This window comes from Cibotium barometz, chromosome 11, assembly GCF_041138505.1.
Source record: "Cibotium barometz isolate CiBa-2024 chromosome 11, ASM4113850v1, whole genome shotgun sequence".
NCBI lineage: Eukaryota > Viridiplantae > Streptophyta > Polypodiopsida > Cyatheales > Cibotiaceae > Cibotium > Cibotium barometz.
In genome coordinates, this window is record NC_141056.1 from 42,595,375 (window position 1) to 42,620,047 (window position 24,673).

The window sequence follows — 24,673 nt, forward strand, 5'->3', positions numbered from 1 at the left end:
ATCTGTCTGGTGAAAAACCCAGTTAAGTGTTTCATGGTCCTCTGTCTTCACCTGCCATTACAATAGAATGATATAGGGTAGAAGTTTATTAAAAATTATACATGTATATTCAACAAATACTAACACCAAAATAAGAAAATCCATACCTCAAATGATCCCAACCACCATACATGTTTTTCTGATTGAACGCTAAAGTACTTTGAACTGGTCTTTGTGAGATTGATGGATCAAGTGCCCGATTCATCAAGGTAATAGTCACTCTTTCTATCTTCTTTTCCTTTACAATTTCACATTCGTCAAGCTTAACAACAAACTTTAAAACTCCTTTACATTCCTCAAGTGTGATGTTATAAAACTCCACCATTCTTCTCTGTAATTGTTGCAGCTCCACAAAAATATTATTCAAAGGATCATATACAGTCCTTCCTTTGGCCCCTTTATATATATTTTCGATATGTAAATATTGTCCAATGAAGTCATCTATTTCCTGATTTAGAAGACCTCTTTGGCGCCACAGTGCTGGGGTGGGTAACAATACACGTTTTATCCGATGATCTTTGAGAGTAGAAGAAACGATGTTAAAGATTGAAGCATATCCTTTTCTACTCACCCCACTCATATCTAGGGCTTCTTGAATTTTTTCGACATCAACTCTACTTTCTGATATAAACTTTTCAACAGCATCACGTTTCACCCTTTTGAACTTTTTTTCATCTATCAAGCTCTGCATGACAACTTTAGAGACTAAACCTTTTATTTGCTTTACTAGAACAAGATTGGAATTTTCATTTACTTCACCAAGCCTTAAAATTTCCCTACAACAAGAAAGAAACACATCTACAATTATACAATGAGACAATTATAACTCACCTTTAAAAGTTCATTGATTTACATTGAAATTTTTTGGAACTTCTTCATTCGTTTAAACAATTTGGATGCTCATTAATGGAAGTTAACAATAAGATATCGTCATACCTTGCTTTTGAATTCTGCGCTTACATCCTCCAGAGCCAGCCTTCAACTCTGCAATGTTCCGGATTTTTCTATTCCGTAGTCTCTCTCCTAATATAGTGCCTTTTCTCCTCGCTTTCAGTAGCATTGCCTTTGTCTTTTTATGTTCTTCCTTCTCATTTTCTAGAAGTTACTTCAATGCCACACACTCTATCTTATCTTGCCTTCTGCTTGCCTCCTCTCGTAGATATAAATTCTTGTACATATTTGCATTAGCACATTGAGCTGAGACGTATCCATACAATCCATTTACTCCATTGCCTACAAACTTCAATAGAGTTGTTGGATTAGAGAATGGAGGTGTTGAATTTCTAATGATGCATGTTGGATAGATGCCTCCGTCACACCACAAGTCTATATGCTGCAAACCTCCTTTCCGCAGCATGTCTCTTTGCTCAGTGCATAGATGCAAACTCTTTTGGCGCTTCAATATCAGTGCATACTGTTGTTCCAAGTCGACATGGAAATGATGAAGTCGTTTCCTACTGGTTTCTCCCTCTGCCATGTTTCGCAACAATGCGATGTATTCTTTCTTACTATATATTGTTTTGTTTGAGAGTTGAAGAAGGCGCTAAACATTTTTAAATTCGAAATGAGAGAGATTAGTTATGTAATACTGACAAAAGAATCGTTCATACGTGTGAGCCAAACCTATGAAAAAGGTATCTTCTCAAAGCTTTTAATGATAAGACCTCGTTGTTTGTGAGCAACAGTATATTTATTGCCTCAAACTGACGGTTTTGGACCTGTTGTGACTATTTTACGTAGTTTAAGAGCAAGATAAATAAGAAAATAGTGAATTTCTTACAGGGCCCCAAAATGAGCTCCGAGTTCTTCTAATGCTTGCCTCAGATGATACCCCGATGGAAGGGCACAACCAACAAAAGCTAGACATGCTTCTCTCATAGACTGCCGACCTCAACACATGGCCCTATGCTTGCTTCAATTCAACATCTTTTTATCAAACCCTATCTCCACCCCTACCTTCCACACCATTTTAGCGTGCATCAAGGCCACATGGCAACCCACCCTCATCATCGTATTCTTATGTGACCAAGCCATCTCCTTCACTATATTTCTATACACCATGGAGTCACATCTACTTGTCTCTAACGTCACCACCTGGTGTCATATGTTCCCATCGTCAATTCCACACTCTTTACTGAGGAAGACCATTTCCTCCACCTCACGGCACCATCCAGCCCCAACTTCCCCATTCATGTAGACTCACTTCACTCATCCATGATAACCATGAAAACCCTTGTCCATGAGGAGTGAAGTCTACCTTGTAACATGCCCAATCATCAGTAAAACCTACACTGGGCATCCTCCGACTATATCATCTACTCTTACCCGCAAAGCCACCATTCAAACACTTCATGTGGCTTACCCGGAGCAGGACATTTCTGTGGACACCTTCACTTTTTTATGAATCCGTATGCTTGAAGATGAGGAAGACGACCTCGATGATTTCTCATAAAGGACTTAGGGTGGGCATGAGTCTTCTACTATAAAAGCCCGCCCAACCAATCAAGCCCCCTAGTCGACAAACAAATCAGGTGCCACAAACAATCCCCTAGCGCCGCCAAACCCAACTAGCTCTCCAACCAAATCAACTTCAACTCCCACCCATAGCCCTCCCGTCAAGAAATCCGCCATATGTTCCATGGGAGCCTCTTCCTCTTCCACCACTCAACCCCCTAGCCTCCAATCAACTTAACCCCCTCATCAACCGCATCCACATGAGCCCCCCATTCTCGAATCACTCCACAAGCAACCGGATCTCAATGAGAAACAATTGCAAACTACTCTAAAGGAAGCCAATAAAGATGACGAGGACCTAGAGGTGTCCTTGCTTGTCCATGAACAACAGCTCACATACCGGCCAACGGTGTGGATCTCACATACCAAGGCAACTTCCATAGTCACCTGGTTACCCCCTTTGACATGGTTGAAATCCACCTAATGGACTAACACACACTTAGATTCCTTATTTGGCCAGTGGAAGATCGACTACTTGTGGCACACCAAAGGAACCTGACTTGGTTGATCCCAAGGAACATGCATCCATATGTCACATAGGAATCCAACCGAGTGGCGTACGCCCTCTCTCCTCGTTGAGATCACCAAATGTGGCGAGAATAAATGGCCACACCCAAAGAATTCCACACTAACCCCAAGTTCATGCCAATCAAAAGGAGGTGGTCTTGGTGCAAGTTCTTGCTCATAACTTTTCCTACATTGAAGGCTCCACACTCCTCACGGCTATGAAGATGTGGCTCCAAATGAAAAACTTTAATGACCTCTATTATGCCAAGGTCCTTGACCCCTCTATCACCACATATCGATTATTTTAACTCATTATCCTCATCTTAAAGGAGGTACCAAAGAACCAATAGACAAGCAAAGAGCGGTTGGCCTTCGATCTCAACGAAGGTCTCAACTTCCATCAACAACTCGACCTTTACAGTATGGTCAAATACTTCCATGGCCATAGAGTGGTCACCTTCAAAGACATGACAGATACAAGGTTTCGGAAGCCCTTTTTTTGAGATCATGCACCAAGCTCACAGATGGCTTTCTCTCAAGTCCATTGTCACGTCTTTCTATGAGATTGGCAGTATATTTGTTACCAATGTGGGTTGTAAGTCTCACCCCACACTGAGCCCGGCCTACTTCTTGCCCAATCTTCTATGGGCCCACTTTCGATGCAAAACCCTTGTCCAACGATATGCATCCCCAAAAAAAAAGAGAGTTAAAGAAAGTAGAATGCAAAGTGTCAAAGAAAGCAGAGTGTTGGAGCTTTCAGTAGAAGAAGCTTCTACATGGGCCCACCTTTTTACCCAATGCCTATGTGCATCATGGGCTCTATTCCATGGTGATCCTGGCACTGATTCTACCACTCATAGGGTGCAAACCTCTTCTCCCAACTACCTTATCTCGATGGTTCCACACTTCTTTCACAACCAACAGAGGCCTGACATGAAGCACCTCTACATTGCCTATCACATCCTATACTGCCTTGACAAGCTGCCTGTCCTCATCAGGGCTATCTAAAACTTCCTGACTTTGTCCTACATTTGACTTTAGATTGGTCCCAATCTCACCACTAAACCTCGACTACCAACTCTATATTATCCCGAACCATCCTTACCATCCACTTCTCGACAGCAGCTCCATCACCAACTTGGGTGACACAAGGACGCAGTCACCATTGAAAAGGAGAGCATATTAACCACTCTGTAGATTGACATTGTTTCACTTGTCCGACCTACCATAAGGTGCTTTGCCATCTAACCCTCACGAACAAACGCTTATCTTTTGTAAGATAACACTAAAACATATAAAGTAACCTTACATACGCTTAATATCAAATAGAAAAAATATATGGACTTAGTGTACATAATTACTTAAGACTAGTAATAGAGGTTTTAAGTTTGACAAGGCAAAACTAGCCACTAGTACACAAGTCATTTTTTACAATAAGCAAAACACAATCATTCCCTTGCTAGTTTTCTTGTGAGCCCTCCTTCCCTCTTCTTGCTTGCTTGCATGCTATTGTGTTCTTACTTGCTTGTTGATGGATGCTTGTTTGGATAGGTGTGATTATGGGTTTGTCTCTTGCATAAGCTTCTTTTTTTTCCCACCTTTTGTGAGAATAAACCATCCCAAGAGACCGTCTCTTCCTTCCCCTCTGGCAAAGGAGCAGCCGGATGTGAACGGAGGAAGATCGCAACGAACGAGCTAACGCACCCACAATGAAAAGTTGCATTTGTGGCTCAAAGGCATACCCAACAACACATGCTTTGACATGGCTAAGATAAGCTCTTGACTTGAACAACGCCCCAACACAACCCTAACCGTAACCTGGGTAAGTCCACGTCCATAATCCTAACCTTCGACTCATCGAGATGTAACAAAGGTGGTCGCACAAATTCAAGTCATATAGCTTATGAGTAGCAGGCCAAAGGCGATGACTCCTCGTATAGGAGATTTGTGAAGGACAACGAGGACGATGTAAGGTGTGCGCCCAAAAAAAATGGAGAGCGGAATAGTGAGTTGGTCGACACTTTCCTAGACATTCCAACTTTTTACATGGCCACCTAACCACATGGTGGGCAGCCCCACATAGATTTTGGGCTGCCTACCCACTTGGAGGGTGGCCCATTTTTCATGCTGTCTATACCGGATTTTTAAAAGGGATTCCCAGGTTATGTGTATCCACAATCTTAACAAAAAGAGACGCCCACTTACAAGTTGCCCATCCTCATTTTAATGAAGGGTTACAAAAACCTTAATAATGAATATAAGGCTCGGGCTTTCTACTTATCACCTAGAAGCACCATAGAGATTACATGCAAGGCCTTACCCCACGGACTTTCACAAGCATTGAAGACCTAGTAAAGTCGGTGCAAAATGAAGTCAGTGCAAAAAATAAAGTTCACGTGGCAACTAAATGATAATTTTGAGGGAGATTTTTTAAATCAGCATCAAAAGCAAGCCTATACAGTTTAATATCCATTGCTTTTATCAAATGTTCAATCTATGCAACACATAATCGTGAAGTTTCTCATCGGTTTATTCATGATTCGGTTTGATAAACAGAAGAAGTTGGCCTTATCATTTGCAACACCACAAAGAGTGGCCAGCATATAAAATTCCTTAACATTATGGTCATCTCAATTTCCTTTGGAGTGACTAAAGTGTGCAGGTGGGTGAAGATAAATTTAGCCAAGTAGGTGGTTATGAACCTTAAGAAGAGGTCGCATCAATGCTCATGAGACCACCCTTCACCTCGCTAAGAGGATACCCCTGTACAAGGTGTGTGAGCTATTAAACTTGTAGCTGTCAAGGCTTCAAACAATGTATACCCTCCTTTGAACACTTGACAAGATGCCTGTTACAATTCTATCTTAAATCCAACGTTTACAAAATGAAGTTTGTGGCTGCACAAATGCCTTAACCACAGGGCAACATGTTTAGTTCCATAGTGGCATTCTATTTTCCCCTCCAGGTGAACACCCCACAACATTGTGATACAAGCCATCCGTGCTCAAGGCTTTGCAGTGCAGACGGTATGGCCTCTTTTGACCACTATCCTGCTCTGCAGACAAGATATCAAACAAGTCAAAATTACCACCAGTTACAATGTTCTGAAGTGAGGACCTGCTTGGGGGATCACATCTAGTGACCCCGACCTTGCTTCAAGTAGGATTTGTTGAGTTCGGACCATGTCATCACGAAGACGCTGGAGCAGCGAAAAATTACCACCTGCACAAACAAAACATGAAAGATTTGTGTAATGTAATGAGCAAGCCAGTCCAACATCACCATGCCACAAAGGCCTTGACACAGATGGTCCTTGCCACTAGGTGTTGTCCACTCACCAGCCAGTTGCAGAGTTTGCTGTTGTAAACGTTGAATATCCTCCTCCAATCCCTCAAAGGGTGGTGGATGAGCATTCTCCCTCAAAAACAGGTTGGATAAATGTGGTTCATGATAGGCTTCTTGCTCCAAAATAGTTGGTTCCAAGTGTAAGCTTTCGTGTGTAGGAAATCTCTCATCAGACAAACCCATGCAGTTTGAGACCATTGAAGAAACCGGAACCCCCTCCATGAGCATCACCTTGAACTGATGTTTGCAGATATTCCCTTTTACTGCCCAATCACAAGTACAACATGCCCACCCAGATTGAGCATTGAAGACCTCGTGCCAGACTTCTCTCCTTGATTGGCTGCGAACATGTGCAACATGTCCCAAGCTAGGGAAGTGTGCATTTTGGGGATACCGAACATCTGAATCAGGAATTTTCAGTGCACGAGCCACGGAACTCTCCACAATAGCCGACACAGCTGCCGGATTTTTACCACCATCCCCCTCCTTAAGGTGCTGCTGATACCAGAAGTATGGAACCACCTCAGTAGTCAACATGTGGAACAGCCAATCTGTTGGCCGACCATGTATGTTCTGCTTGCCCTTAAGAAACCGTTGTTTCAATGTGGAATAGAATGCTTCCACTGATGCATTGGTCTCTTGGTTTGCATGACTTACGGTTCGGGCTGCCCACACCCACATATCTGAAACAAGGAAGAAATCATATAAGATGCTTCTTTATAGCAGCAAGTTCATGGAATTAAATCTTAAACAAATGTTTTGTTCCCAAGAACTTCACCAATTTTTTTCTGCCAGTGCTCTCTGAAGTAGGCAATGAACTCCTCTTGCTCGCTGAACTGCGTCATGAACTCATTCACAACCAGATTAGCAGGCCTTAACCTTTGCATGTTCCCTTGACCAGGCCGACTTGGCATGTCCATGATACGTCCAAGTGCGTTGAACATAGCTGCCCTAATCCCCCAGCCCTTCACTTTCCGAATCAGATGCTTTAACCAGCACCTTCTCACGTGCCACAAGCACAGTAGTACAGGAAGATCGAAGACAGACCTGCATGATCAAGTGAATAACGATCATGGAAGCTCCTTAGACAGGTGCCATTCTAAATGGGAAAGTTTTTGCAAGCAAACCTAACAGCCTCTATGTCAATAGCAGCATCATCAATAGCAAATGCATTTGGCTTCCATTCAGAGTTCATCAAGACAGCTCTGTTTTGGAGCTCTTGAAGCCACTGCTTGATTGTAACACCACAACAGCCGGATGTGATGATCCATGCCACTGGGATTGCACTTTGATGTTGATCAAAAACAATGATAGTGTGAAGATAGAACTGGAAAAATGAACATCAAGAGGATATTAAAAGCTATTAAACCAAGTAAACAGATGAGAAAAAGTCGGCTGGAATGAAGTGGCTACATCACCTTATATTGATTTGCTCCAAGAGTAGAATTCATTGCAAGTAATCTATCATGCCCAAACTTGAGCATCACCTCCAATTGCCAGTCAGTCTGAAGCCCAAGAATAAAGTGAACATTTTCTGCTGCATTGTGTTCTTGGTATATGAACACGTCACCTTTGTTAAGCAAGCACCATAACCGAGTGCTCAGGGCATCATCATTATCTACCTCCTGCCTGATACGAGCAAGCTGCTTTGCAATGTTTGCAACATCTTTCGGAGTCAAAAAGTCATCTCTACTTATCTGATAGGTAAGGTTCCTCTGCCTTCTTTCATGCAAAGCACGAACATGCCTATCAAAGACTTGTTGCAACGTGAACCCAGCACAAAGCAAGGCAACAACCCACCTCTTGATTTCATAGGACAACCATGGTGCAACAATCCCAAGTCCCATTTTCAAGCGATCAAGATCAACCGCATGGCAGACTAGGTCATCATCGTTTGTGTGATGAGGGTGAACATAAGATATACGAGCTGCTTCAGGAAGTAACAACAGTCGATGAACGATGAAATGGCACCCACATCCTTTTTGAAAGCGGCTTGGGGTTACCCTTGGGCGTGTCCTCTTGGTATCACTTGAGTTGGCTGCCTTCTTATGCTTTCTCGGCTTTGTATCTGGTCCGTATACACACCAATATCTGAACGGAATTTGGCATGTCATTACAGAAGAAGAGGCAAGTTCCAAAAGAAAGTGAGATTTACAATGTACTGGAATCAGAGTTCCAAGAAACTTAACTTTACAATGTACTGGAATCAGAACCCACATCAAAAAAACAATTGACGAACAAAAGTACACTTGAGCTGAAATATAACAAAATGCAATGATAGTTTAAACTTGGCAACTTCAAAGTGATCTGTATCGGCCCCCAGTCCCCAACTCAAGGCACCCTCAACAATGTCTCCCATGTTGGCAATTTTTTGCATTGAGGTAGGTGCAGTTATTGGCGATTGCCAGGGTAAAATGCGTATGTGTCCAAACATGCCAGATTTGATGAACTTTTTGCTGCACCCAAAACTTGACTGCAAGTTGCAACTAGCACCTAGCTGTGAATGGTCTAATCCATCTTTGTCTTCCCCCTCTGCTCCTATGGCACGCGTGTACACCTCAGGGTCATGCATCCTCTTCCTCACACTCTACCAAAGCTCATTATTCTCTCATGGCCATCTTTCTTTGAAGAGCTCAAAATAGGGCTTCACCCGCAAGAAAGCACTAAGGTTTTGAGTGTCAAATCTCAAACTTTTTTTTCTTGACAAAAAGATCCTTCTATTAGTTATATAAAAAACTAGCCAACAGGCTAAAGTACATGCCCAGAGCGGCGAGCCTCTAAAAGAGGGAAAACACTAGGGAGGGTAATCCCCTCCATGGCTTGCCGCTCTCGGAGGGAACTAGCTCATACAAGTTTGGCCGGGGGGAAGGGGGGGGGGGGGGGTTGTTGTTTGTTGGGGAAAGGCACACTGGTGGCTTGTAATGCCAAGTTATGTCGCCGTCTCTATCCCAGAGGAAGGGACCCTGCTGCCAAGTGCGGAGGAAGGCCTCTCGACGTCTCCACATGCGATTAGAATCTCCTTGAAGCTTCCCCCCACTGACCGCGGAGGGTATAAATGATATCTGACCAAAGGGGCAAGATGGACTCCACTTGTGCGTGTGTGTGTGTGTGTGTGTGTGTGTTGGGGGGGGAGGGGGGGTTTTGAGGGGTGTCACATGCATGTGACACATTGGTTCGTCATCAGTGCTATTCTTATACATAAATAGTACCTTTCAAGAACATTTGTAATTTTGTTGACAGTCGTACACCATGAACCCATTGTAAGCCCTAGTCCAAGGACATGTCAAGCACGAGCTACCTAGGTCATTCCAAGCTGTGTCGTATGCCATGAACCCATTGTGAGCCCTAGTCCAGGGATATGTTAGGCACGAGCTACGTAGGTCATTCCAAGCCATAGGTGCCAGCGTCTGTCATTAAACCCACTTGGAGAACAGTCATTCATGTAAGAGATATACACATTTGTAGTGGAATTGTACATAGGAGTTAGGAGGTAATAGTGCTAGGCACACTAGGCCTTATATCATTTAGTTTGAGTGGTTTTTAAACCTTAGAGTCACGTACACTTTATAGGGACACAAGGCACATGAAACTCCTCCTGACTCTACACACCTACATGAGGTTTCCACCGCCAACACTCCATCTTTGTGTACTCGTCAAGTTCTAGTCTACATGTGTGTGTGTGTGTGTGTAACTCGCGGCGGGTGCCCGGGAGACTAGGGCCTTTGACACACTTGTTGATACCATCAAAGCATATTAAAACATTTAAACATTTAAAAGCTGGACAAAACATCCACAAATGCTGAAAATGGAGCTTGCACACGTGATACCACATAGAGGCCAGACTGCCCCTCCCCCCCCCCCTTTCTCTTGGAGTATTTTATTACCCAAGGAAAATAATATCATGTACAAGCTTTGAGGGCCTTACTCTCCCCACGGGAGATGCCGGATTATCCATATACAAATGCCATAACACAGCCCAACACAAGGCCAGTGGTACAGTAGGTACAACAAGTACAAGGACTGATACAGACAATACAGTGGCTGGTACAGTAGGTACAAGAGCTGATACAACAAGTACAATGGCTAGAAATCATAATAAATGATTAAATACCCTTGCCTTCAGTATTTCTTCGCGATGGAAGCCTCCAAAACAGTCCCCAACAGCCGGCATTCTTCATGAGCAGCCTTCAAGAGAGAGCGAAAGAGAGTAGCCATCATTAGGGAAGCCTTCAACGGTGGTAGAGGCTAGTGTGCAGCAAGAGAGTGTCACCAGCCTGGACATTTCCCAGTATGAAAGGGGTCTGGTGGACTCCAGGATGTCTGAATATTTGGAAAGTACAAGCTTTGGGAATGGGGGATTATCCTAGAATACAAAGGACCACACTCCTAAAATTTAGGAGAGTTACTATTTTTGGCCCGACTCCGATGGAAATTTTGTTCGCGTCATTACATCTGGAATTGAGCAGATACTAAGAGTTGGCAAAGTGCCTATGACAGAATGTCTACCAGTTGGGATATTTTTAGAGATAAAGTTTATGGAAGGACCCATCTCTTAGATTGGGACATGTGGCAAGAAAGTGGATCAAAGTGAGACAAGTGGCCTGACACTTGTTAGAAAGTGGATCAAAGTGAGACAAGTGGCCTCACACTTGTCACTTCAGCTATTGTGTGGCTCTCCACTTGTCATCGTAGCCTTCTCTTGCCATTTTAGCTCATGGGAGTCCCAAATCTATAAATTGGAGCCCTCTCTCTTCATTAATGGAGACTCTCTTGTTGCACACTAGCCTCTACCACCGTTACAGGCTGCCCTAATGATGGCTACTCTCTTTCTCTCTCACTTGAAGGCTGCCCATGAAGAATACCGGCTATTGGGGACTGTTTTGGAGGCTTCCATCGCGAAGAAATACTGAAGGCAAGGGTATTTAATCATTTATTATGATTTCTAGCCATTGTACTTATTGTACCAGCCTTTGTACCTACTGTACCACCCATTGTACCGGCTGTACCAGCTTCTGTACTTGCTGTACCAGCCACTGTACCTACTGTACTAGTCACTGCACATGCTGTACCAACATTTGTACTTCTTGTACCTATTGTACCAACCACTGCACCGGCTGTACCAGCCACTGTACTGGCTGTACCAGCCATTGTACCTATTGTACCGGTTGAATGGAGAGTTGTACTTGCTGTACCAGCTCTATTGCACGAAAACCCGTGGTTTTTGGGGAAGATACAGTACCCACACGGAGGTATATGGATTATATTGTTGGCTCGGCATTTCTACAGTCTATGTTCCAGCTTGGTTGCCTCGTGTTGGGTTGTGTTATGGCATTTGTATATGGATAATCCGGCATCTCCTGTGGGGAGAGTAAGGCCCTCAAAGCTTGTACATGATATTATTCTCCTTGGGTAATAAAATACTCCAAAGGGGGGGTCGGCCCATTCCAGCCTCTATGTGGTGTCACATGTGCAAGCTCCATTCTCAGCATTTGTGGATGTTTTGTCCAGCTTTATGTTTTATGCAAAGTGATGATGGATATGTGTTAAGGCTGTGGCCATGTTTTAATGTTTTAATATGCATTGATGGTATAAGTGTGTCAAAGGCCCTAGTCCCCCGGGCACCCGCTACGAGTTACATTGGTATCAGAGCATAGGCTTTCTTGGAAGCGGAGGCTTCCTTTTATCAATAAGGAAGAGAAAAGATCTCAAATGGGGACGAATTTTACCATCATTGCTATTAAGCATGGCCAGCCACTTCAGAGCCTATAAAGCAAGAGCATGAGCAATAGACAGCTTGGTCTAAGGATTTATGAATTCACAAAATTTATCTTGGAAGTATGGAGTTGACTTTATGTACACACATTTAGCACTCTTTCCATATGGATATTGTGGATTATATTATCAAGCTTACAGGCAAGCTATATGGAGATATATCTCAGGATATCTTAAGGATATGGTGACGAGATATTTCTTTTGGTTTCATGACCAACCTGGCAAAGAAAAGCTAAGTATACTTTGAGTTTGCAAAGTTAGTGTTTTTGCTATGAAGTGTTTTTGATGTTCACTAACCCTTGTATACCATGCAAGGAGAAAGGTGGTGTTGTTTGCCTTGAGATGGTTTCAGGGAAACATTGTTTATGGCTCCCTTTATTGGGATGGATTATATCTATGGAGATTTCTTTCTTGGACGAGATTTATATAGATATTGGGCTTCACAAGCAATTTCTATGGACGAATCTGTGCGAGTTTATAGAGAAGAAATCTTTGGATATCTCATGGATATGATGCTTTTATGGATAAAGTCCACCTCTACTCCAAGGTGTGTGGTTAGCACGGAGTATGTGGTAAGAGTTATGGTATACAAGGATTATGGTATACAAGTCTATGGATTCCTAGACTTCTTTTCTAGGGATTTGGATCTATCCTCAGGTTTATGGATTATTCTTTTTGGCTCCATTTATTTGGGATGCATTAAAATCATGGTTCACATACCCTGTGTAGTGTTCTCTTGTCCTACGTGCTCTCTTGAAGATTGTTTCTACCATGTGTGGGTGGAACAATAGAGAGCAGATGGAAGGGAACATGGACACTTCATAGGGTAGTGTCGAGCACAACATGTCGTGTGTAGTGTTCTCTTGTCCTACGTGCTCTCTTGAAGATTGTTTCTACCATGTGTGGGTGGAACAATAGAGAGCAGATGGAAGGGAACATGGGCACTTGAGAGGGTAGTGTGAGTTGGTGGCCGAAATGCCTATAAACTATGTGCAGCAGAAATGCTTATGGAACACCAGTCTATTTATACCTGCGAGTGATTGTTTTATCTTGTTACTTGAGCCCATCTCTCATCCAAGGTGTGTGGTCAGAGTACCAACACGTAGTGCAAGTGGTAAAGTGGACATGATACCTGGTTGGCAAGGGATTTATGTGTACGCTAAGGGTCATGTGGATTGGCACATGTTTCTATGCTTTGAGCTTGGATTATGATATCTCGACTTATGGGACTGATTTGTCTCGCCCATTTACTTGGGACATTATTATGATATCTGGACTTATTGGAATCACTATCTCCCCATACAGAGGCCAAGAGGTTCATTGTTCATCTCACCATGCGTGTGGATTCATGTTGGGATTGTGAGAGGACAATTCAATGAACACTCCACCATACACGTGGATTCGTGTTGCGATTGTGGAGTGAGTGTTTCATTGTTTCCACACCATGCTTGTTGATCAGAGTTGGGATTGTATGGGAGAACATGGAAACTGTTGGGATTGGGAGAAAGGATTGCCAGAACTATGGAGAACCAGCTTTTCTGTTACCATGGTTTGTGCTCTTAAATGGCACCAGTTTGTGTGCATAGCACATGTTTCTGTGCGAGGCACTGGTTTCTTGTGCATGGCACTTATTTAAGTGTCTTAGCACCTGGTTGGTGATTTTCATTGACATATGATTATCTCATTGATATTGGTGATTGAGACACAATTGGCTCTTGTGCCTGTGTCTAGCATATCTTCCATGGAATTCTCGCCCATTTATCTTGGGACATGATTTTGATATTAGTATTATGGAGACTTATTTAGTCTCACCCATTTCTTTGGGACATGGATTGTTCACTTATATTGGATTTTTGAGACTGTCTCGTCTCGCCCACTTGATGAGACATGATTATATCTTGAATATATGGCTTGAAGCTTAAAGTTGCGGACAACTTTTAAGAAGTTGGGGAGGATGTCACCAGCCTGGACATTTCCCAGTATGAAAGGGGTCTGGTGGTCTCCACGATGTCTGAATATTTGGAAAGTACAAGCTTTGGGAATGGGGTATTATCCTAGAATACAAAGGACCACACTCCTAAAATTTAGGAGAGTTGCTATTTTTGGCCCGACTCCGATGGAAATTCTGTTCGCGTCATTACATCTGGAATTGAGCAGATACTAAGAGTTGGCAAAGTGCCTATGACAGAATGTCCACCAGTTGGGATATTTTTAGAGATAAAGTTTATAGAAGGACCCATCTCTTAGATTGGGACATGTGGCAAGAAAGTGGATCAAAGTGAGACAAGTGGCCTGACACTTGTTAGAAAGTGGATCAAAGTGAGACAAGTGGCCTCACACTTGTCACTTCAGCTATTGTGTGGCTCTCCACTTGTCATCGTAGCCTTCTCTTGCCATTTTAGCTCATGGGAGTTCCAAATCTATAAATTGGAGCCCTCTCTCTTCATTAATGGAGGCTCTCTTGTTGCACACTAGCCTCTACCACCGTTACAGGCTGCCCTAATGATGGCTACTCTCTTTCTCTCTCACTTGAAGGCTGCCCATGAAGAATACCGGCTATTGGGGACTGTTTTGGAGGCTTCCATCGCGAAGAAATACCGAAGGCAAGGGTATTTAATCATTTATTATGATTTCTAGCCATTGTACTTGTTGTACCAACCTTTGTACCTACTGTACCACCCATTGTACCGACTGTACCACCTTCTGTACTTGCTGTACCAACCACTGTACCTGCTATACTAGTCACTGCACATGATGTACCAGCATTTATACTTGTTGTACCTATTGTACCAGCCATTGTACCGGCTGTACCAGCCACTGTACTGGTTGTACCAGCCGTTATACCTGTTGTACCGGTTGAATGGAGAGTTGTACTTGCTGTACCAGCTCTATTGCATGAAAACCCGTGGTTTTTGGGGAAGATACAGTACCCACACGGAGGTATATGGATTATATTGTTGGCTCAGCATTTCTACAGTCTATGTTCCGGCTTGGTTGCCTCGTGTTGGGTTGTGTTATGGCATTTGTATATGGATAATCCGGCATCTCCTGTGGGGAGAGTAAGGCCCTCAAAGCTTGTACATGATATTATTCTCCTTGGGTAATAAAATACTCCAAGGGGGGGGTCGGCCCATTCCGGCCTCTATGTGGTGTCACATGTGCAAGCTCCATTCTCAGCATTTGTGGATGTTTTGTCCAGCTTTATGTTTTATGCATAGCAGCTATAAAACACGTTTTTTATAAAAAATACTCGACGGGACGTTTTTTTGGATAAAAAACGTCCTTTTGAAAAAAAACGTGAGGTTTTTTTTTTAACTAAAAAATTTGCCAGGCTAACGTTTAACGTTATGCCTGGGCTTTTTTGGGATCCGCGTGCGCTCTGGTGCACTCTGTTGCTTCCCAAACCTGCACGCCCAAGTTCCAACCTCACACGGTACGGTACTCTCTCTCTCTCTCTCTCTCTCTCTCTCTCTCTCTCTCTCTCTCTCATCTCTGCTCGTTCGCCCCTGCTCGCCGCTCCCCCTCTCTCCCTTCGTTCGCTTCCTCGTTGTGCTGGTCGCTGCGTTTAACGTTATGCCTGGGCTTTTTTAGGATCCGCGTGCGCTCTGGTGCGCTCTGTTGCTTCCCGAACCTGCACGCCCAAGTTCCAACCTCACACGGCACGGTACTCTCTCTCTCTCTCTCTCTCATCTCTGCTCGTTCGCCCCTGCTCGCCGCTCCCCCTCTCTCCCTTCGTTCGCTTCCTCGCTGTGCTGGTCGCTGCCTTTTCCCCACCCACCGTTGCTCAGGCCCCCAAGGCAACAACATAACTCTCTCTCTCTCTCTCTCTCTCTCTCTCTCTCTCTCTCTCTCTCTCTCGATTGAAGATTCTCTCTATCTTGAGTCTTGACTCTTACATTCTCTCTCTCTCTCTCTCTCTCTCTCTCTCTCTCTCTCTCTCTCTCTCTCGTCTCAATACATATTACATACTATCTACACACTTCAAGTTCATAAGTTCATAAGTTATAACTCCAGTCTTGAGTCTTAAAGTTCAACACTTCAAGTTTCAACTTTAAACATGTATGTGACATGTCTCGACCAAATGTAATTAAACTAGTGTTTTTTATTTTAAAAAAAACGGCGTTTTTTATTTTGGCCCCGCGAAAAAGACGTATAATACGCGTATTATACTTTGCCGTATTATACGTCCCGTCCCGTACCTGGCTGCTATGGTTTTATGCAAAGTGATGATGGATATGTGTTAAGGCTGTGGCCATGTTTAAAGTTCTCCAGTAGGACAATAGACCCGTGGCCTACTACAATCGAAAGTTGGATGTCGCCGAAAAGAATTATTCGGTTTATGACAAGAGCTTTTGGGTGTGATCACAACGCTCAAACATTGGAAGCCTTTCCTTTATGGATAAGTTTTCACAATCAAAACAGACCACCAAGCACTTAAGTGGATTCAAACCGTGCCAAGTGCCTAGTGGAGTGATCGCGTCAGATGGAGTTAGGGAATGATCGAGCATATTCCTCGTAAGCACAACCCAGATGCAGATGCTCTTAGTCGCAAGTCAGATGGAGTTAGCTCTTCCAACAATTTGGAGGAATAATCGAGCATATTCCTCGTAAGCACAACCCAGATGCAGATGCTCTTAGTCGCAAGGCCAGCATCCAAGCAGTGCAGGAGTGATCGGCAAGTCAGATGGAGTTAGCTCTTCCAACAATTTGGAGGAATGATCGAGCATATTCCTCGTAAGCACAACCCAGATGCAGATGCTCTTAGTCGCAAGGCGGCATCCAAGCAGTGCAGGAGTTACCATTCTCGAAATCACGGGGAAAGACTTAGATAGCATGAAAGATCAATATGTGGACTCCCCTGAGTTTGATACTCAATACAATTTGGCCCTCACTTCTGAGCTTGGCCATTATTCACTGCAGAACGGTTGGTTGTTCTTCAAGAACCGCCTTTGTGTCATTCGGAAAAAGCGAGCAGCTCTTCTCCATGATGCCCATGACTCCTTAGTTGGAGGACATAGAGGTATCAACAGTACCCTCGAGAATTACTCGTATATATACTGCCAGTAAAGAGCTGCAGTTATACCCTCGGTATATATGGGTAGTCATCACGGTCCTTGGAATTATAAGGTAAATACCATCATGTCTAGGCCTCAAGCAAGTCAGGGATTCCATACAATTGCGATACTTCCATCTGAAGACCCAATTACCAATTTACGAATTTCAGTCTGAATATCAATTTGTATGAATTTCGGAAAAAGCGAGCAGCTCTTCTCCATGATGCCCATGACTCCTTAGTTGGAGGACATAGAGGTATCAACAGTACCCTCGAGAATTACTCGTATATATACTGCCAGTAAAGAGCTGCAGTTATACCCTCGATATATATGGGTAGTCATCACGGTCCTTGGAATTATAAGGTAAATACCATCATGTCTAGGCCTCAAGCAAGTCAGGGATTCCATACAATTGCGATACTTCCATCTGAAGACCCAATTACCAATTTACGAATTTCAGTCTGAATATCAATTTGTATGAATTTCATCACACAATTCCAACCTTTCACTGTTACTTCTCAATTGGTCCAATATAGCCAATTTGCTCTGATACCAGCTGAAAGATCCCTGCCCCCTTCGCGCAACGTATTTGGGATGCTAGCAGCGGAAGTAGCACTCCTTGCGCGGTGCAGGGTCCTCTCACTCGGGGCCTCGCCCACACGGATATCCGGACAGGAGACTAATCCCTCGGTTCTTCCAAAATCGAACCCGAAAAAACTTCCCTTGCCCGGAAAGCACGGGCGATTCCTCCAGGATAATTTTACTCTAACGTAGCTTTTATTGGCCACAAATGAGACGTGATGTATATTCACATGTTCAAGCCTGTAAGATTTGTCAAGAAGTTAAGGTTCCACATACAAAGAACGTTGGGTTGCTTCAACCTTTGCCTATCCCCGACTGACCTTACGTCGACATCTTTGTGGACTTTGTAGAGCCTCTACCAGCATCCACTGGATCCCATAACACTCAGTGTTTTACCATTGTGGATCACTTCAGTAAATTCTGCATGTTCATCCCATGCAAGGATATGGCCACAGCTGAGGACGTAGCCTGTCTTTTTCTCAAACATTGGTACCCCATTTGTGGTTTGCCTAGCACCATTACATCAGATAGAGATTCCAAGTTTACCTCGCATTTTTTTAGGGCATTATTCAAAAACTTTGGAACCAAGCTACAGTTGTCTAGTGCATTCCATCCACAAACAGACAGCAAAACAGAAATCTATAACCAGTTGGCCTTTTGATGTTCTCAAGTCATATTGTCATGACCAGCAGTCCAAATGGGAACATTATCTTCCATTGGTCCAAGCCATCTTAAACGATACTCATTCATCCAGTGTCGGACGGACTCCGTATGAAGCAGCCTTTGGTCGCCCTTTCTCTTCTCTTTTGACGAGATTGGTGTCTCCGTCTCTTGAGGCTAACAAAACGACAAAAGCATTTTCCGAAATCATTGAGTCAATTAAAGACCGCTTGACCAAAGCCCAGGAAGCTTATAGCAAACAGGCAAATAACTCTAGACGAGATGTCCACTTCAGGGAAGGGGATTGGGTCTATCTACGCATCATGAAACAGAGATTGAAACAAGTGGACAAACGTTGTCCCAAGCTTTCTTTCCGTAGTTTTGGACCTTTCCCAATAGTTAAAAAGATAAGTGATGTCTCCATAAAGTTAAACTTGCCTAACAGTTGGACAATGCATGATGTTTTCCATGTTTCTTGGCTAAAACCATATGTTGGACCAGAAGTGTTTGATGTTTCAAATGAGCAGCAGCCAGACGTGGTAGACGAAGCAGAAGTCATTGAGCCTCAGCAGATCCTTCTTCATCGTTGGAAGTATGGTTCTGATCGAAGAATACGTCAATTCTACACGAAGTTCCGAGATCGAGGTACCGACGAAGCTGTTTGGCTAGACGAGGAGTTCTTTCAAGAGTACCCCCAATTGTTGGCGGACTACTTGGAAGCCATGAACCTGCCGCCTTGCTAAGCAGGAGGGAATGTCACATCCACTCTGCACTGTAGTGCATGGTGACAAGATGGCTCATCATCATCAGTGCAACATTGTACAGTATTAGTACCCTTTAGGATGATAATTGTCGTACGTCGTGACCCCATTGTAATCCTCAGTCCAGGATATATCAGGCACGAGCTACGTAAGTCATTCCTCAGCCATAGTGAGTCAGTCAGTCAAGTCCCTTAACCCACTTGAAGAGATTCATTCATGCATGTAGAGCCAGTAGTAACCTTAGGGTTTGCATTAGAAAGCACTCTGCATATTGCATACCATTCATCCATTGCATATAGACCAATGCAGAAGCCTTGAAATACCATGTAGTATTTTTAGGATATTTATTAGCATTTATCTGGCATTTTTTCCATAATTTTCAGCTTAATACCATTTATCCATGATAAACAAGTCGTGTAGCATTTAGTGTCCAGTCGGCCAACCCTTCAGCCAGCCGACCAGCCACTTAAAAGCATATAAATAGTCTCGCTTTTGCACCATTCATTCCATCATCTCATAAATCAGCCATCAAACATGGAGCCTTCAACACAAGGAGCATAAGCGATTGATCATTCAGCCCTAGATCATCTCAGCCTTCAACGTTTTCAGTCCGCAGCACAAGGAGCATCAACGCATGAAGCATTCACTCATCCATCATCAAAACGCAGCATAGAAGCAATTCAGTAGCTTGCGTTTTCAGCATACATATCATCATCGTTTTGCTACAGCACTTCGGTGAAGGTAACCCGCATTCATCCATTCATTTTCAGCATTCATACATAGCTTAGAACAGTCCCAAACAGCCCATACCTCAGCCTCAAATTTGCAGCCTTCCCTCATTCCATTGGAAAGAGTGCATAGGCTCAAGATTGGTCATTATTGGTGCTTCTATAGCCGTGTACAGTTCAGCCCGACTCTTGGTCCTCCAAGATCTTGGTTTGGCTTATCGTCAGTCCAAAGTCAGTCTCTTCAAAGTAATAAAGCAAATATTATTCCGGTAACAATCCTCACCTGGTGGTGCCCACTCTTCAAATCCAGTTTCAAGAACACCTTAGCCCCATTCAGCCTCTCAAGAATATATTCTATTTGAGGCATCGGGAATCTACTCTTGATAGTCAGCTTATTGAGGAAACGATAATCGACACACAATCAAGAAGACCCATCTTTCTTCTTGACAAACAGGATCGGTGCTGCAAATGGCGACACACTGGGACGGATGAAGCTAGATTGCAATAATTCTTAGAGTTGGCGGTCCAACTCCGATTCCATAGCCTTGGAAAGGCGATATGGAAACTTGCTCGGGGGTTCCGAGCCTGGGAGGAGGTCGATCTTGTGGTCCTCCGGTATGGATGGGGGGAGTTGGAGACAGAGGGAGATTGTCCTGAAGAAAAATCTTCTAGAACTTTTCATGGAGAGCCAAATACTTCTCGGAAGCATTGACCACCGCCTAGGCAGTCTAGATGTAAATCATCGCACAATGTGCACCTTTCCTAATTACTCGTTTAGCCTGCAAGTGGCTTATGAGCGGAAAGTTCGAGATTCTTGACTCACACTTATAGTCACTGGGGCGTTGGACACATTCCGGCTAATCTGGAAAGTGTGCTTGTCCCACTTGACATCAGGAAGGAACTTCTGAAACCACTGAATGCCCAAGATTATGTCTGCTCCTACAAGAGGGGCAACCATAAAATCACGCACAAACTCTATGCCCTGAATGACTAACTTAGCACCTAGAGCTTCAAACTTGACGCTCGTCGTCATGCCTATGCCAAAACCCTCAACTTGCTTGTCCACTGAAATCAGGACGATACAGGCACGTCGAGCGGCCTGTTCCGTGACCACATTCTCCATGCTGCCACTGTCAAACAAGACAACGACTCTCTGGCCACCTATGTAGCCAAAGGTCTTGAGCAATTCGTTGCGCTCATACTCCTGATCATGGGTGCTCTTTTGCTTATCTTCGAGCTCCCGGCTAATGATTGCTCCAACCTAAGATTGGGTTTCGAAGAACTAGGAACAGCCACTGGGGTCTGTGTGGAAGTTGGGCTCACCACTGAAGACGTGGAAGTTAGGGTGGCAGTCTTTGGAGTGGTAGTCTTCTTACGACACTCCCGAGAGGTGTGTCCTTTTGTTTGACAAAAAAAAAACACCTACCTCCTCCTTGTACTGAGCGATCTCCTCAACACTCAACTTGCCACCGGTCTTGCCTGCCTCAGCTTTCTGGTCTGGAGTAAGCTTGGGCCATTGGTCGAGTTCTTGGAGCCAGAGGCTCACGTGCTCTGTCTTGGGGAAGACCCCGTCTGGTTCTAGCCTTTTCCCCTCGAGGTGTTAGCCTTGGGAGTAGCCGGCTGGGAAGTCTTGGGCTTTCCGCAATTGTGTTTCATTTCAGCACTTTGCACAAGCGAGAGTGTGTCTTCGAAGGTGGCTTGCCTAAACATATGCACCTCCCACTGGATTTGCGTGTCAAGGCCATAAAGGAATTGCCCTTTCTTGTCCGTATCAGATAAGCCCAACTAAAACATAAGTTTGAAATTTTATTGGTAAACTGAAGGATTGGTTGCGCGTTTTGACACGCTCCCCTAAACTCGTCTTCAAGTCGCTCAAGGTAATAGGACGATAGAAACCGCTGCTTAAGATCGAGGACAAACTCGTCCCAAACATAAGCTGCCATACCTAATCTGGTGTGGGTATGAGTCCACTAGGTCCACCAAGGAATGGCCTCACCTTCCAAGTACCAACTAGCTAAGATCACCCTGTCACATAGTCACAGGGGACGGAAGGGACGAGGGCTTGGAACGGAGGGACGCCGAAACGGGACGGACCAACGACGGGGACGGCAGGGGACGGACGGACGACCCCCCTGGAAGCGTTACTCACAAGGGACGGGGACGGGGACGCCTTCAAGAACAAGGACGGCTGTGGGGGACGGCACTATGGCGGGATGGCAAGGAGCCGTTGCGCGCAATCCGCCAGATTTTTTGCTCGTTCTTTTGGCCGTTTCTAGCCGTTTATGGCTGTTGGCTTGGCCGTTTGGGTATGGCTTGGGCCTTGGTCCTTGCCTCTCTCTCTTGCCCTTGAGGCTTGGGCCTTGGTCCTTGCCTCTCTCTCTTGCCCTTGAGGCTTGCCTCTCTCTCTTGCCTATCTAATATCTATATAAGAACAAGCCTCTACAAGGCTACAAGCACACACACACCCCTTCAACTTTCAAGGCTTCAAGGCTTCAAAGTTCAAGCAACTCTCTCTTTCAACTTTCAAGCCTCAAGCCACACTCTATGAGACTTGAGTGTATCTACTTTCTCTAGTCGCTCTCCCTCAACTTTCAAGCTTCTACTAGCTTCCAACTTCCAAGTTCCAAGACTCTCACACAAGGCCCTACTCTCTACTATCTAGACTCTCTCTCTCTCTCTCTCTCTCTCTCTCTCTCTCTCTCAAGCCTCTTGAGTCTTCCAACTTCCAAGCCTCTAGGCCTCAAGAGTCAAGCCATCTTCAACCATGGCATCCTCCTCACGTGCCGGGGCTTCCCGTAAAAGGACAACGGGATGGACATGGTGGGAGGAGGTTAACTACACCCCATCCGCTCATGGAGGCGGTTCTCGGCCATAGGCATGCAAGCTTTGCCCATACCGGCGAACGGGTGGCGCCAACAAAGTGCGAGCCCACCTCTTGCATGAGAGTGGGCATGAGGTGAGGTTTTGCACGAATGTCACGCCCGAGAGGAGACGGGAACTTCTTGACAAGCTTAGCGTCTACAAGGCGGTCGAAGCGGCAAGAAGGACACCACGAGTGACCGTGGATCCCGCGACGATGGGGAGAGGAACTCAAGCCTCTACAATGGAGTCATGTGGTGTATCGGGATCATGCACACCATCACCTTCACCATCGAGTCGGAATGTTACTCCATCCACGACACCGGCACCCTCCATCTCCACGACCTCTCAACCATGACGTGGCCCACGGCGACAATCTACACTTGGGGAGAATTGGAACCCCAAGTTGAAGGAGGCGGTGGATATGGCGGTGGCCCGCTTCTTCTTCCACCACGACCACATTGCTTGTCAAGCAGCTAGGTAAGAGCAATCGATCATTGCCAATTCATCATTCATGTTTTCATCATCCTAGTCCCCTTCTCATTAGTAAATTACTTTCTTGAATAGGTCGGAATACTTCAAGGTCATGGTTAAGAAGATTGGGGAGTATGGCTCAACCTATGCGCCCCCCTCGTCCGAGAGCTTGCGCACTACATTGCTCGAGAAGAAGGAGAAGCGCATTGTAGAGCAAGCGGCCGACAACACAAAGCGACAGTGGGACAAGAACGGAGTCTCCCTCATTGTGGATGGATGGAGTGACACCCGCAAGAGGAGTATTCACGGCGTGGTTGCATATTCCCGCGGAGAGATGTACTTCATCTCATCTCATGATGCATCCGGCACCGGGAAGAGCGCGGATGTGCTTGCGACGGAGTGGGCTACCACCATGGAGATCATTGGCCCCGAGCATGTAGTGGGCTTTGTTGCGGATGGAGAGCCTTCCAATAGGGCGGCGGGAGCTATTCTCCAAGGTATGTATAGACATGTCACGGTGTCCTTTTGTATGGCTCATTGCCTAAACAACCTCCTTAAGGACATCGGAGCATTGCCATGGATCAGCCCGCTCATTGAGGAGGCCAACACCATGGTCTTCTTTGTCCTCAACCACCAAAGACTTCGGCATGAGTTCAACAAGAGGTCCGCTCTCTCTCTCCTCAAATATTCCGACACCTGGTTTGCCTACAACTTTCTTATGTTGGGCCGGTTTAAGGATTGTGGCGGTGCTTTGAGGGGGCTTTTCCTTAGCGACGAGTTTGTCATCATGCAAGAGTCCAGTACAAACACTGGCCAAGAGTGTAGGTTACAGGCGGATGACGCCTCTTGGTGGGAGCGTGTGAAGACCACGGATGCTATGGTGAGGCCCATAGTCCACCTATTGAGGATTGTAGACGCTATGCAACCATGCATAGACAAGGTCTACGAGGCCATGGATTGCATGATAGAGAAGTTGAAAGACTTCCTGCCTGACAAAGACAAATACGAGGAGATTCATGCCTTGTGTCTAGGAAGGTGGAATTCCTACTACTCTCCATTGCATGCAGCAGCTTATGTGGTGGACCCAGAATTCCAAGGCAACAAGCAAGAGAGCGACCGGGAGGTGAGCGCTGGATGGAGGATCATCTTGGATCGTCTTGTGCCTGATGCATCGGTTAGGTGGAAGATCAGGGACCAGCTTTCAATGTACAGGTCATTTCATGGCTCCTATGGCTGTCATGATGCACAGATTGACCGCTCCAAAGTTGGTGCTGCTCTATGGTGGGAGGACTTTGGTTCGGATGGGACCGGAGCTACAGCAACTTGCCATCCGCATACTTAGCCAGGCCATCAGCTCCTCTTGCTTGGAGCAACTTTG

The 24,673-nt window shown here is 44.9% G+C and overlaps 1 protein-coding gene across 2 annotated transcripts in view; it reads right to left on the reverse strand.

Annotated features, from left to right (window-relative positions):
* Nucleotides 1-5,569: 5,569 nt before the first annotated feature.
* The window catches only part of LOC147634191 (uncharacterized), a 78,269-nt gene continuing 59,165 nt past the window's right edge, over nucleotides 5,570-24,673 (reverse strand). For both annotated transcript variants that reach the window (XM_086805348.1, XM_086805349.1), the window contains 5 exons: nucleotides 7,824-8,496; nucleotides 7,533-7,732; nucleotides 7,184-7,452; nucleotides 6,399-7,088; nucleotides 5,570-6,282 (listed from right to left, as the gene is read on the reverse strand). In XM_086805348.1, coding sequence (XP_086661474.1) covers nucleotides 6,155-6,282; nucleotides 6,399-7,088; nucleotides 7,184-7,452; nucleotides 7,533-7,732; nucleotides 7,824-8,496 — 1,960 coding nt within the window. In that variant the 3' untranslated portion in view covers nucleotides 5,570-6,154. The remainder of the gene's footprint in view (nucleotides 6,283-6,398; nucleotides 7,089-7,183; nucleotides 7,453-7,532; nucleotides 7,733-7,823; nucleotides 8,497-24,673) is intronic.